Source organism: Epargyreus clarus, unplaced genomic scaffold (genome assembly GCF_041222505.1).
Source record: "Epargyreus clarus isolate Ecla_fem2 unplaced genomic scaffold, WU_Ecla_fem_2.2 ptg000024l, whole genome shotgun sequence".
In the NCBI taxonomy this organism is placed as follows: domain Eukaryota; kingdom Metazoa; phylum Arthropoda; class Insecta; order Lepidoptera; family Hesperiidae; genus Epargyreus; species Epargyreus clarus.
Window position 1 is genome coordinate 3128446 of NW_027332231.1, and position 13205 is coordinate 3141650.

General features: G+C 31.5%; 1 protein-coding gene across 1 annotated transcript; it reads left to right on the forward strand.

Moving 5' to 3' along the window:
- The first annotated feature begins 493 nt into the window (after positions 1-493).
- LOC140752142 (uncharacterized) lies at positions 494-10790 on the forward strand. The gene is made up of 14 exons (XM_073086324.1): positions 494-778; positions 1017-1187; positions 1622-1951; positions 2096-2249; positions 2341-2501; positions 2600-2729; positions 2828-2949; positions 3401-3515; positions 4007-4189; positions 4619-4868; positions 8241-8459; positions 8919-9058; positions 9568-9792; positions 10338-10790. The coding sequence occupies exons 1-14, from the start codon at positions 519-521 to the stop codon at positions 10716-10718; spliced, it is 2841 nt and encodes a 946-aa protein (XP_072942425.1). The 5' UTR covers positions 494-518; the 3' UTR covers positions 10719-10790.
- Positions 10791-13205: the final 2415 nt, after the last annotated feature.

The following is a 13205-nucleotide window of genomic DNA, read 5'->3' on the forward strand; positions in this document are numbered from 1 at the left end:
AATTTACCGATTACCGATCATTCGGCCGATTCAATATAACAATTTGATATGAGATGTATTTTATAATAAATATCTTTAATAAAACAAATTTATTCATTACAAATTCATACAAAAAATATATTTTTAATAAAAATTCGACGTTGTTGATCGATATATCACATTGATAAAAAATTCGCAATTTACTTATTTATATAAACATGCCTACTCGACAAGGAATCAGTGTTACCAGGTTTTCACTGTGACAAAAAATAAAATAATTTAATCATTTTTTATCGAAACCTTACTTCATACGCGTTATAATAATATTATTTAAAGATCTTTTCTTTAATTGTAAAACTATGTCAACTAAATATAATTAATAAAGATCTCATTTTGTTTATGACATTACGAATAAAATAATGGCGCACTTTTCAAAAATCGAATGACGATCATTAAAAAAAACAGTTTAAAGAAACTTACGACCCAAAGCATCTTGGTTAAGTTTAGGTATATTTATATCTAAGCTAGTTGAAACAAATATGTACCACTTAGTAAATGCAAATTTTAGTAGAACTTATAACCCAAATAGTAGACAAAATGCGTTATGTGACATAAAAAGGCTATTAACATCACGAGATACTGCAGCGCAAAATAAGGCGTGTGGATACCTAATAGAAGTAATTAATAGGTATAAATTGAATTCAAACGAAAGGACTTGCATGATCGAATACTTGCTACAAAACGATATTACGGTTTTCCTCTGTGAAGCTACTTCTAACTTGGATTTTTCACTTTTTCGGTAAGTAGGTAAAATTTCGCAAAGTAGTTCTGCGTCAGCGACTGTGTGAATAGAGTGATTCCTTTTATTATTTTTGTTAATATTTTTAAATTTATAAGGTATAGTCAGGGTAAACGGCTAGTCCGCTCTGAATATAGAAATGAACCGCGTCGCCATATTATTCCAACATGGTCTTATGGAGCTTTACAACTTTTATATTCTCATTGTTTACCAAATAAATCATAAATAAATGATAAAGAACGGTGCTATCCTGTATCCGCCTACTATGGCGCTCGCGTGGTTTCTTCGCGGAGGAGCACGCGGCGCACGCGATGGCGGCGGTGGTGCGGACCCTGGCGCACTACTCCGCGACCGGCTCACACGCCGCTGTGGACGCCTGCTTGCATTTTATATGCGATTTACTCAATGGGTAAGTTTGGTTACCTTGGTTACTGATTGGCTACGGGTTGCTCCTAGTTATGTTATGAATTTTATGTTATATAATATTATATATGAAGTAATCTTAGAAAATAACACCTAAACATACCAAAGTATTTTTAGCTTTTTATTCACCAATTAAACAACGCTCAAAAGTTTACAAGGACAGGTTCTTATCATAGTATTACATTAAGTCATAGGTAACGTGTCTGTGACCGCAGTAGATTAACTTCGTACTGTGCTGCGGGTAGGCGGATGAATTAAATCCTTTTCATCCATGGCTAGATATCGAGTGGTACTATTCGTTACACTACTCTTTTAAATAATACGCATACATCTTATATTTCTTGGGTAGACAAACAACGAACACACCTCCAAAAATATCTAAAGCGATTGACGACAATTATTTCTCATTTTATTCCACAGAATCAGCTTACACGGAACCACATCACCACTATCCTTACAAAGTGCTTACAGCACTGAACAGTTACTTGCTTGCTTAAACGCTTTAGTCCCTCGAATCAATACAAATCCAAACACTGTACTCCGTAGTGCTCTAGTTCTGAGTGCTTTGGTGTCCTACCAACCTCCAAACTTAGCTATACGGAGTAGTACAGCCAAGTGCTTGATCGAGGTGCTTAAGCAATGGTTTGAGTTGCTTTTAGCCGCACTTAACCATGTAGTGTTGGTAGGAGATAGTGAACATTTTGGAATGTTCTTGGTTGTAATGTGCCAAATTGGAATGGATAGTTTAAGGTGCGTTTCACTAATATATCTAATATTCTTACAATATTTTGCCTGAATTTTTTTATTATATTAAGTTTGCTAATTTTGTAATTTTCCTTCTAACATAAATGCTGATTGAAAGCCTTTGATAATGTTAAACTGTTTTGTATAAAGGTTGATAAAACTTCTAAACTATGGAAATCAGCCAGCAGATTTTGTACAAAGCATTTGTGTTGATATTCAAGAAATCAACTCATTAAAACAATGCGCTTCTGAAATCGGTGAAACAATTCAACGTGTAATGTGTGATCTTATAACATTCGTAAAGGTAAAAGCATAAATATACCTAAATGATGTTTTAATAAAATATTACTAAATTATATTTATAAACGGTTACCTTACTATTAATATTATTTTAGGACAATCAAAACCAAATAAATTCAGAGGAATATACAATCTTTTTGAAACTTCTACTTCATTTTATTTATGATACTACCCAAACTGAAGCATCTATGAACTTTTGTGATCTATTATTTTCCAAAGGTTACCTCACTATGTTGCCACAAAATCAGATATCAAGGTAAAGAAATAAGAAATATACTATACATATCAAAAACCAATAAAACTAAAATAGTGGCAAAATATGTAGATATAGTTATATTTTTATTTTTATTTTAGAGGTGATGGAATGATACGCAAAGTTAGCACTTTAGTTTTGGGAGAAATGCTTAAGGCTTTAGCGGAAAAATATCTTTTTAGTAACAATGTAAATGACGAAAATAATAAAATATGTACTATCGATAACAAAGTAAGTAAAGCGTACTCTTAAAATTCATTAAATCGTATCGTTTATATTTAAAAAATAATTATCAAGAATCAATAAAAAAAAATAACTTTTTATTCCAGCTTGATTTAGTAGAGTTGCAATATGGAATCGAAAAACCTGAAAGTACTGGATTGCTTTTACAGAAAAGTCAGCCTTACAGCTTACTCATATACATTTATTTCTACTGCCAATCTTCGGAGAAGTATCAGCATATTATATTTTTTTATCACTTTTGATTTTATCAGTTTTTTTAAATAAATCAAATCAGGCAAATAGGGTTCCTGATAAAAACGGTTACTTGTCCCCTTTGAGCATTTGCTACTCCAAGGCAGCAATTTAGTCAAGGGTTTATAGTGAAAGCATGTTCTCTAGTTTTAACAACATGATTTTTAAAGGCCTTCCAAAGTCACTCCACGTCTTATCTAGTCTACGTGGTGTAAATAAACTTTTGGGAACAACGGGCACTTACCATATCATAAGCCATTATCTAGACAATTTAAAACTCGATACGCTTACAAATATTACTATTCACGGATAAATGAAAGTCACATTAGACAAAAATATATACCTTAAAGTAATTAATGGAAAGAAAAAGACAGATAACATATTAACAATCCTATTTTCAATTACTTCATCTTTTCACAATGTTTTAGTCCTGAAGAAGCCACGGCGCCATTATTACCATTCTTGGTACAACACATCCTGCGGCTGCCTAAATTCTTCAAACCGCCTCCTCACATAGTGAAAGCGCTCTGGCTTGTTTTTGCTGTAATAACCTTTTAATATCGTTAATTTACTAACATTTTTATATGTTATGGTATTGTACATTTTATTCTATTTCATATTGATATTTAAAGTATTTACTACTATCTCATCTATCCAGACTGATCATCACAATTGATTGTCATTATCACAAACGAATGAAGTTTATGATAATGACAATCAATTATGGTTTGATTTTGGCTGATTGAGTTCTTGAACGTGATAAAAATTTAATCTTTAAATCATAAGGATTCCCCAATCAAACAATTATGAATTGTAATCACGAAAATCTACATACTTTCAGTTAAAAATTGGTTCATATCCTTTGATTAATTAAAGCAAGACATCTTCTTTCTGGGAAACCGCAAAGCCTTTATTAAGTAGTGCTATAAAGTAAAGTCTCCTGAAGCCGAGTATAATTTTTGTTACTCTTACCATAAACCTTTAACTTTACAAACTTTCATCATTAAAGAAATAAAATTTATGAATTTATACAGATGTCAACCATATCTAATGGTTCCATAGAATCGCTAGACGAAAGGGTCTATCTCGAGAAAGCAACGGACCGCCTAGTCACATTGTTACAACCGGACCCTTCTGTGTACTATACGCACAATCCTGCTATTTTATTCTGGGCTTTCACATCGTTGAGGATCCCTAATCATGTTAGAATACAAGTAGTAAGTAGAAATTTAAGGTATCCCTAATAACTACCAATATTCCATTAAGAAATCATTTTAGTCGCTCTTCAACTAGCTGCAACCCTTTTAATATTGCATTACTGAATGAATATCTTACCATAACTGGGAGAGACTTGGAGCGTACTCAAACACGCTTCTTGCATACGGGAGGAAAGGTACAGAAGTTGGGTTAGTAGTTAGAAGGTTCAAAGACTGCATTGAACACCTGGTAACTATGGCTCACCTTTGAAAGTATGAAGCCGTCTCGCTAACAGCTTTTATGAAAGAAATGTCATTCTTAGTAGAAGGAAGACTCCAGTCATAATTCAGTTTTATTTGCTGCTATATTTAAAATCGAATACACTGTTCCTCTCCTTCAATCTCCATGTTAAAACACAATAACTTAAACTAAAATATGTATTATGTTAGCTATCTCAATGGCTCATGACAGAAGATGCGTTACCAGAAGATCTTATAAAAGAACCATTAGTTTGGGAACTTCTTCTAAACGTCCTAATACAGAATCGTGATGATTCCATTCTAATAAATTGTAGAGAAGCACTCAATATATGTATAGAGGAAGGAGATGACAATGCGAAACAAGATTTCGCATTACTTGTATGGTCGATGTTACCAGAAGTACTGTCGAAAACATTGATAGACTGTGAAAGCGAAATAGGTAATTTTTGTACCTTATGATTATTTGTACGTAAATAGATAAGTAGTAAGAGTTTTGATCAATCTCATCTATATAACTGATAAAAGCCGTATAGTAGTGTATAGATCTAAAGTACATGGCTGAGATGTAGTAAAAAAATAATCTTTTACTTAGGTAGATTCTTTTTTTATAATTTGAAGTAGTACCTACGAGCATGCAAACCACCTGACTACCAACATTGTGCCTGTGTATAAATACCAGCGATCATGTATTAATTTGTGTGTTTCACGTCAAATAATATGCAATCTTCCAACACTTACGTGACTCTTGGAAAATATTCTTCATATTCTTGGACGTTACAGGATATGTATGAGCGTGCGTGTTGAATTTATTTAAAACAGAGAAAACATTTCTCAATAGCAACAGTGTTACAATATTGACTCATTTCAAACTCTAGTTCAATACTAGTTATTAAATTTTAATTGGTCTAGTTGATTGTTTCTTTGATTTTATTTAATCAATTGTACCACAAGCGTGGTACAATGATGCGTGGTAGGAGTGAGAACTCCTATACGAGGTGTTCCAGCTTAGTCCTCAGGAGTAGCAACCCATCCGACATGACCGACATCAGATAGTGCTCCAATTCTATCTTATATTGATTACGAGATGTCCCTCGCCAGTTCCCACTTATCATCAATTGGACTGCAAGCTCTTTTGGTATATTATAAAAAAAATGTGAGCCGTCACGGGACGCCTGGCAGATGTGAAACATCGACATTATTTTGTAAAAGTAGGTAATATGCAGAAAAAAACATATTAATTTTTTAATGTTCATATTTATAACAAATAAGAAAAAACTTTCGTGCGCTGCACGCCATCAGCTGATTTTGAAATACAATTCTGTCAGTCTTAATAAATTTATTCTCTGAGAAGAATGACATTAAAATTAATTAATAATTTAAAAACATTGTATGCAATGATTTTTATGTGAATTTTAATCTACCAAGATAGTAGATTTTACATTTGCTGGCGCTCAAAACACACCAAATATACGCGTGCTTAATGCACAGATAAATGCATACTTTAATTATAAAAAAATAATTAACTTACTGATGACTTGATGGTGTGTCATAGTGTGATTTTGCTTTCTTTGCAGAAGGCTGATCACTTTCACTCTCTAAATTATCACGGTCAGACATTTTATTATCAGAAAAATAAGCGGGCAATACTTAAAACATACAAAATACGTCAAGTGGTGTAAAACGAGTTAAAACGACTCCAGTCGCTCTCGCGCGGCGTAGTAATACACACGAATGTCACTGAACACGTTAAACGTCATTATTTTGAATTTTAAGCCTCAAAATGCCTTCTTGTGCAATGCATAAATGCAAAAATTATGCTCGAAAAAGAAACAAGATTCATGGAATCACCTATCACACGTAAATGAAGAGAAATTATTAAATTTTGTTTATTTTTCGTGTTCGATCCGCCATGATTACATGAGTAACCAGAAAGAGACAAAGTATGTTTTTGTCAATGAAAGTGATAAAGACGCAAAATGCATGACCATGCATTTTGCGTCTTTATCACTTTCATTGACAAAAACTTTCATTGATTGAATTGAACTGTCATAGATCAATGAAAAAATTTTCATTGATCTATGACCATAGATCAACAGAACAGAAGTGACATTTTATTGAAGCTCACGATGTTCATACGTGTATGTTATAGTTTAAGATCCCACTGCTTAATTTTTATATTAGTGTGTTTTAGTCAAAATATAACTTTTTATAGTTTATTTTAATAAAATAAAATCGATATATGGGAAATTCTGTATCCTAATCTCTAAATTTTCTTCGATATCTGTGGTAAATAATAAAAAATATTACCATAAAATTTATAAATGTATACGGTATTTTAAAATTTCTTTAATTGAATAAATTAACCTAAACATAATTTAATAAACAATCTTTGTATAGCCAGAAATTAATCCTCAAAAAGACCACGGTAAGATTAGAATCTTATATATGAAATTCGCATGTCACGATGTTAGTTACTGTACTCCTGCGAAACGCTCTTACTGATTTTCATCAAAATTTATATGCATATTCAGTAAGTCTGAGAATTGGCTACTATCTATCTATTTTTCATATCTCTTAAGTGATAAGGGTTGTTCACCCTTAACATTTTTTATATTTATATGGCAACACAATGTTTGCTGGGTCAGCTAGTACATTTATAAAATGTACACAACTTTGCAATTAATGGTCGTGTGTAAAATAAAACTGAAAATAATAAACATAAATTAGTAAAGATACTTCGCCGCCTTGAAATTGAATGAAGCCACAAACGGCTTATTAGTAAGTTTTTTTTGAATTCTTGACAAATAAAAACATTTTTAGAGAAAATTTACAAATAAATAACTAATACTGCGTAATTTACATAATAGATAAATAATTATTTCAAATATTTTAGGGACATTTTAGCACGGAGACGTGGCAAAACTTTTTTACGCAACTATTTCAATTCTCAAAACTGGGTACATTTTCTTGTTAGGAGTGAGTAATCTTTACTAATATACGATAATAAATATAAACAATTTTTAAATCGTATATTTTAAACCAGTCGATACATCTGTATAGATACATTCTTTCATCAAATTATATATTTATATAATAATAATTTATTTAGTTAAACTGTACTATAACATTTCTACGTAAACGATGTACTAAAACTATTATCGACAGTTCTGGACATTTTTTACCTTCTGTTCCATTATTTCATTGTCTTTGACAAGCATGAGTATCAATGAGAAATATACGTCCATACGTCCCGTTTTTAACGGGACAGTCCCTTTTTTCGATGCTTCGTGCCGTTGTCTCCGAAATGAACCATTGCCATTGTCAATTAAGTAACAGTTAATATTATAATTGTGAAAAAAACATGGGGTGCTCCATTTATCAGTTTTCATAAAGCGCCCCACATTTTTTGCACAATTATACTATTTACTTTTCCTTAAATGATTCCTAGATTGAAAATTATTTTCTACTTTTTAGTTAATTTTATCATAAAAGCGTGTTTTTTATTATTTCTAACTATATTTTTTCAAGTAAAAAGTATTTGACATAAAAAAATCGATGTCCCGTTTTGACTGAAGTAATCATTGGTCACTATATTCCATGGTCAATATTTACGTTTGCGTACACTTGAAACGCAAGGTCAAACACTAGTTGTCTTTTTTTATCACATTGTTCTAATAGCTCTGTCCCTTATAGAACATTTGTCTATGTAGTTAAAGGTAATCGTCGCCACGCCAGAAATCTTTTTTACGTGCGGCTATAGATGTTTCACATCAAAAAGTAAAGCCCTCTAATGAGTTCGTACTGCATGCAGGTTCCAACATCTGCTACCTATTAGACATGGCAACGATACTGCAACCACAAGAAGTCAACACTTCCACTTGCCTAAAAATAGGTGTCCTCATTACAACAATGTTCTCGAAGAACTCAGAAAGGCCAGGGTATTTGGACACTAAGTACCATTATGAATATGTGTGTCTGAAGTTATGTCTATTGCTTCTCGGTTTGTCTAATAATCAAAACGATCAAAGAGGTAAATTCCAATTTTATTAACACAAACTACTATATCTTCTACTTCTTCTCAAACTTATATATCTTAGAACTGGCAGTTATTATAAAACAAAACCCGACTGCTAAAATATAGCTTATGGTTAGTCCCGTAATTTCGACGAATCTAAAACCACCTCATATGTTAAAATTCTTTAAGCCATTTGCGCTGAAGAGCATGCAAAAGAAAGAAACATACATGTATAGTCGGGTCAACATATCACCTATAATAATAAATGACATCATGTTAGAAAGTTATTGTATGAGAGCTTATAACCGTTGAACGCGATTTAACTAGTTCTATTAAACTTTAAATCGTTTAATCAAATTTAAATAAAGCAGTTAGTTTTAATGATTAAAACTTAAAGAAATTAAGTTTCGAATTACACTTGATTGTATTGATAGAATTACATACTAGAAATAACAAATTAACATATATTTACAGTTCTTCTAACATACATAAACCGAGTAGGCTTCCTCCCAAGTGTGCTAACTGCGTCTAACTCTACGGACGATAGAGTCGCGTGCGCGGCGCTGCAGTTACTCTCCTATGTGGTACATTACTTCACTAGGAATAAGTATCAGGTATATTGATTTTATTATACTAATCTTGACAGTACTGCTTGCGATCCTGGAATTTTGGAACGGACTCCGTGTTTCTTGATAAATACTTACTAATTACGATGTTTCTTAACTTTGCCTTATAACAGCGCTGTTAAGCACTACTTTGTTTTATAGTTTGAAGGCTAATGTTATAGTAAGGGAATACATTCTAGGCATGCTAGATTAATACCAAAGAATTTGAAACATGTTAATTAAAACAATAGAAAAATCTTGTAAAAATGTAAAAAAAATTAAGGACTTCGGGAATAACTGAAAACTATCCTTATCTTGAATTTATATTCCTTATTTATTATTTTATCATTAATCTTTTCCCCAATCCTTTTTTTTTGTAGCTCCAAACTTTAGTAAACCACGAAAATATGAAATTTTAGCATTACAAGAATGTAATGCTAAAATTACAATCTTGATAACAAAACTTACTTCGCTTATTAATGTCACGTTATCTTTAAGCTTTATAAATCTCTTTACAGCCAAAAGCAGTACTAGAAATCCAAACGGACTTAGTGATAAAATCTCTCCGTAGAGACAGTACGAACGAGCGCGGATCATCATTACTCCAGCTAGTGTACATGACGCTTAACTCTATGAACTCTCCTTTAGTGCTGACTCAGAGTATGTCAGTAGCGTCAGATACTCGACAATCTGACGCTTTGAGAGCGCTGATGTTTAGGATACAGACGATGCTGTGTTGTAGGGTTAGTTATAAAGTGAAATAATAAAATATACTCCTACTCATAATACATTAATAATAATCAAGGATTTTTAGTCAACTGGGTATGGATAAAATAATTAAAAAGATAATATTGAAGGCGATCCTTTAGTTACCAGGTTAATGGTAACTAACTTTTAGAATTAAATTGTAAGCCACACTGTTGGGTATTGCAAAAATACAACTTTAAATTACCTTTTTATTTCCTGAATAATAGATGTCTGACATTTTTAAAAGCCCTAAAATAGTCTTAAGAATCCCTTGAACATTTTTAATATTCCCTATAAGTTCGGACTTGACATTTAAGCCCGCTTAAAAAAATTACACAGCAGTGACAACAACGGTCAAATACTCACAAAGACTTACGAGTTCAATCCCCGATCCGGCCAATATTTAAAGGATATAAATTTCTGTTTTGAGGGCGTTCATAGCAGTTACAACACAGAGAGTACTATTATAGGTTTCTGATTGTAAAAATGATATTTTACTTCGCTAAAATTTAATGCTACAAAGTTACCCCATTTACAATAGGATTCGGAAAATCAATCCTCAGCTGGATGGAAGACGCTCAGTTCCATCTTCAAGCACGCCATCGTGTCTAAGAATGATCCTAGATTGGTGGCCACCCTCACTTCCCAACCTTGGACATACACACTAATACGGTTCCAACTCACACAAAATATCACACAAGAATTCCTCTCCTTTACACAAAGCTGGCTCACTCTTCTCAAAATAACTATTAAAAAGGGCCACGAAGGAAATAAATCTTTACTTTCGAAATACAGCTTAATAACAAGAACTTTGGTCATGATAAAGAAGAATTTGGTAATAGATGAAGAGTTGAAAGAAATGCAGGAGAACGTCCAACAAATTGTTAAGGAGATTTTAGAAGAATTTTGTGTTAAGACCTGAAATTATTATTGTCATCTAACATTTATTTTTATTTTCAATCACTACATTTCTCTATTATTTTATAAAATAATATAAATGACAGAAAAAAACACACAGAAGAATAGTTTTGTTACAATAATAAATTTATTGATTTTAATTAAATCAATTATTGACGATGTTTTATTTAAATATTTAAAGTTCTCTTTAATATACATGTTTACGTAAAGAGAATACTATTAAAATAACAATCAATAAGTGTAATATTATTTTCTTATTTTTTGACGACATCTTTTTCGTTTTTCAGACTTAATAATGTCTATTTCCCATAATACATTTTACACATAAAAACATAAAACATAATTATATCATACACTTTAAAATATGTATGAATTTAACTATTATATTCGTGCGGATGTAATTACTATTTCCGTTAATTGGATAATTTTGTAGAATGTAATGAAATATGCTTTCCACTTTTCCTGTATTACGACTTTGTGGTTAATGAACTATTAAGAATTACACGTCCAAAGTAATTGAACGAGAGTTACGGAGGATTATTAACTGGCCTCTTTCACTCTTCATTTGTTTTGAGCAATTACATTTTCTTTATATTTACGATTTTATAAACTTATCTTATTTTTGACGTAAAATCGACAAGGAAAGTTCCGGTAGAGCCAATTTAGCAGTTATTCGCAGAAATAAATTTAAAAAGTTTTAAATTTTGTAATACCGTGCAAATAAATATTATATAGCTACTTATATGAATTGTATTGTAGAAATTCGTGGTTATTTTAAAATAGGCACTTCATTTTAATTTACTCTGCACAGTTTTCCACGATTCGACAATATAGGTTCCAAAAAACTTTAAAAATAGTTCAGATAGCTGAAACAACGGTTGCTAATTTTATTTTGATGATGATTCAGTATCAATAGTAAACAATACCAACCTGATAGGGCACAAAATATTCTGCATACTTTATAGGATACTGGATAACGCATAATATGCAAATGGCATCCAAACAATATGTTACGTAGGTACTGATAATTAACTTTCTATTTTATCGATTGTCCAAAATATTCCGGAACCACTTTCCATACATTTTACATTCTGAAGGACGAGAGAAATTATAGTATCATGCCTACATATATGTACTCGACGGCTTGACTTGAATAGAAATGAGCATGAAAGCAAGAACAATAGATAATATTTATCTATGCAACATTCATGGGCTTTTCTTATTCATTGAATATTTGATTTGAAGGGATTGGTAGGTTCCCTCAACTTTTACTACTTTTGATACGATGTAATGTAAGATGTTTAAGATTCAAGATCCTTAAATAGCTCTACAAGTTACAATTTTATGACATTTATTTACGAAAGCAAATAAAATAAAACCTTATATCTGTATGATGTTGTCGCCAGGACCCTCAGGTTTTGTCGAAAGAATTTAAATAAATACTTTAGTCCAAGTCTTAAAATCCTTTAAATTTATTTGAGAACAGTGATCATTCTAACTAAATAAATGCCAAAACTTTCACTATCACCTCTGTACGCATCTGCAAATACCTACTTGGTGTCCATAAGAAGGAAAATGTTTTTAATTATAATTACGCAACGTACCTAATACGCAGTTTTAATAAATCTTTTATTATAATCACTTTTTTCACTTCCAAATAAAACTGTGCCACATTACTATACACATTTGCATCTCTTTCACCGTTGTGTTAGAATAAGTGAAATTAAAATGAGTATAAGCATTCTTATGAGTTAGACGGTTTGCACATGAATGTTTGTTCAAAAGCTATAACTGCCGTTTGGTTAACGAACCATTTAACGGTTGCCTGCGGTATACGGATTTGCTACCACTATTATGTTGTGGGGATAATTAGGAGTTTAATATAATCAGTCTAAGAATGAATGAACATACGAAGTTAGGTATAACGAGTATATAGAATGTATTGAATTGGAATCAAATCATGGAATACAGTGCGTATTAGCGCGTGTGTAATGAGTATTGTTTATCATTAAAGTCTAGTAGAAGCATTGCTTTAATTGCCTCCTAAGGCAGCTTTCATTATATTTTAAGATAATGCTGATTGGAATGTCTTGTCTAAAAGTATTTTGTAACATTTCCCCTTTAGAAAAAAATGTAGTCTCTGTGCAATTGAACGGTTATGATAGGCTGAAATACTGCTGCTAAACTGCAAAGTCTGCCTAAAACATAGACTTCAAGTTAGTAGATACTCAGAACTGAAAAATGTAAGATAAAATAATGTAATTTCTTGTAAAATGTTAGAAACCAATGTCTAAAATTCTGTATTTATTTAATTTGTCGAACAAAATATTAAAATTATTTACAATATTATAATAACTTAAACTAAATTATGTCTAAAATAACATTGGTTCTGAATATTTGGTGAATTTTTCATTAATTAAAAATTCTATAGCCAACTGATAATCCATACGTTGTCAGACAACTCATCAAAATTGGCTTCATTACACTCTGT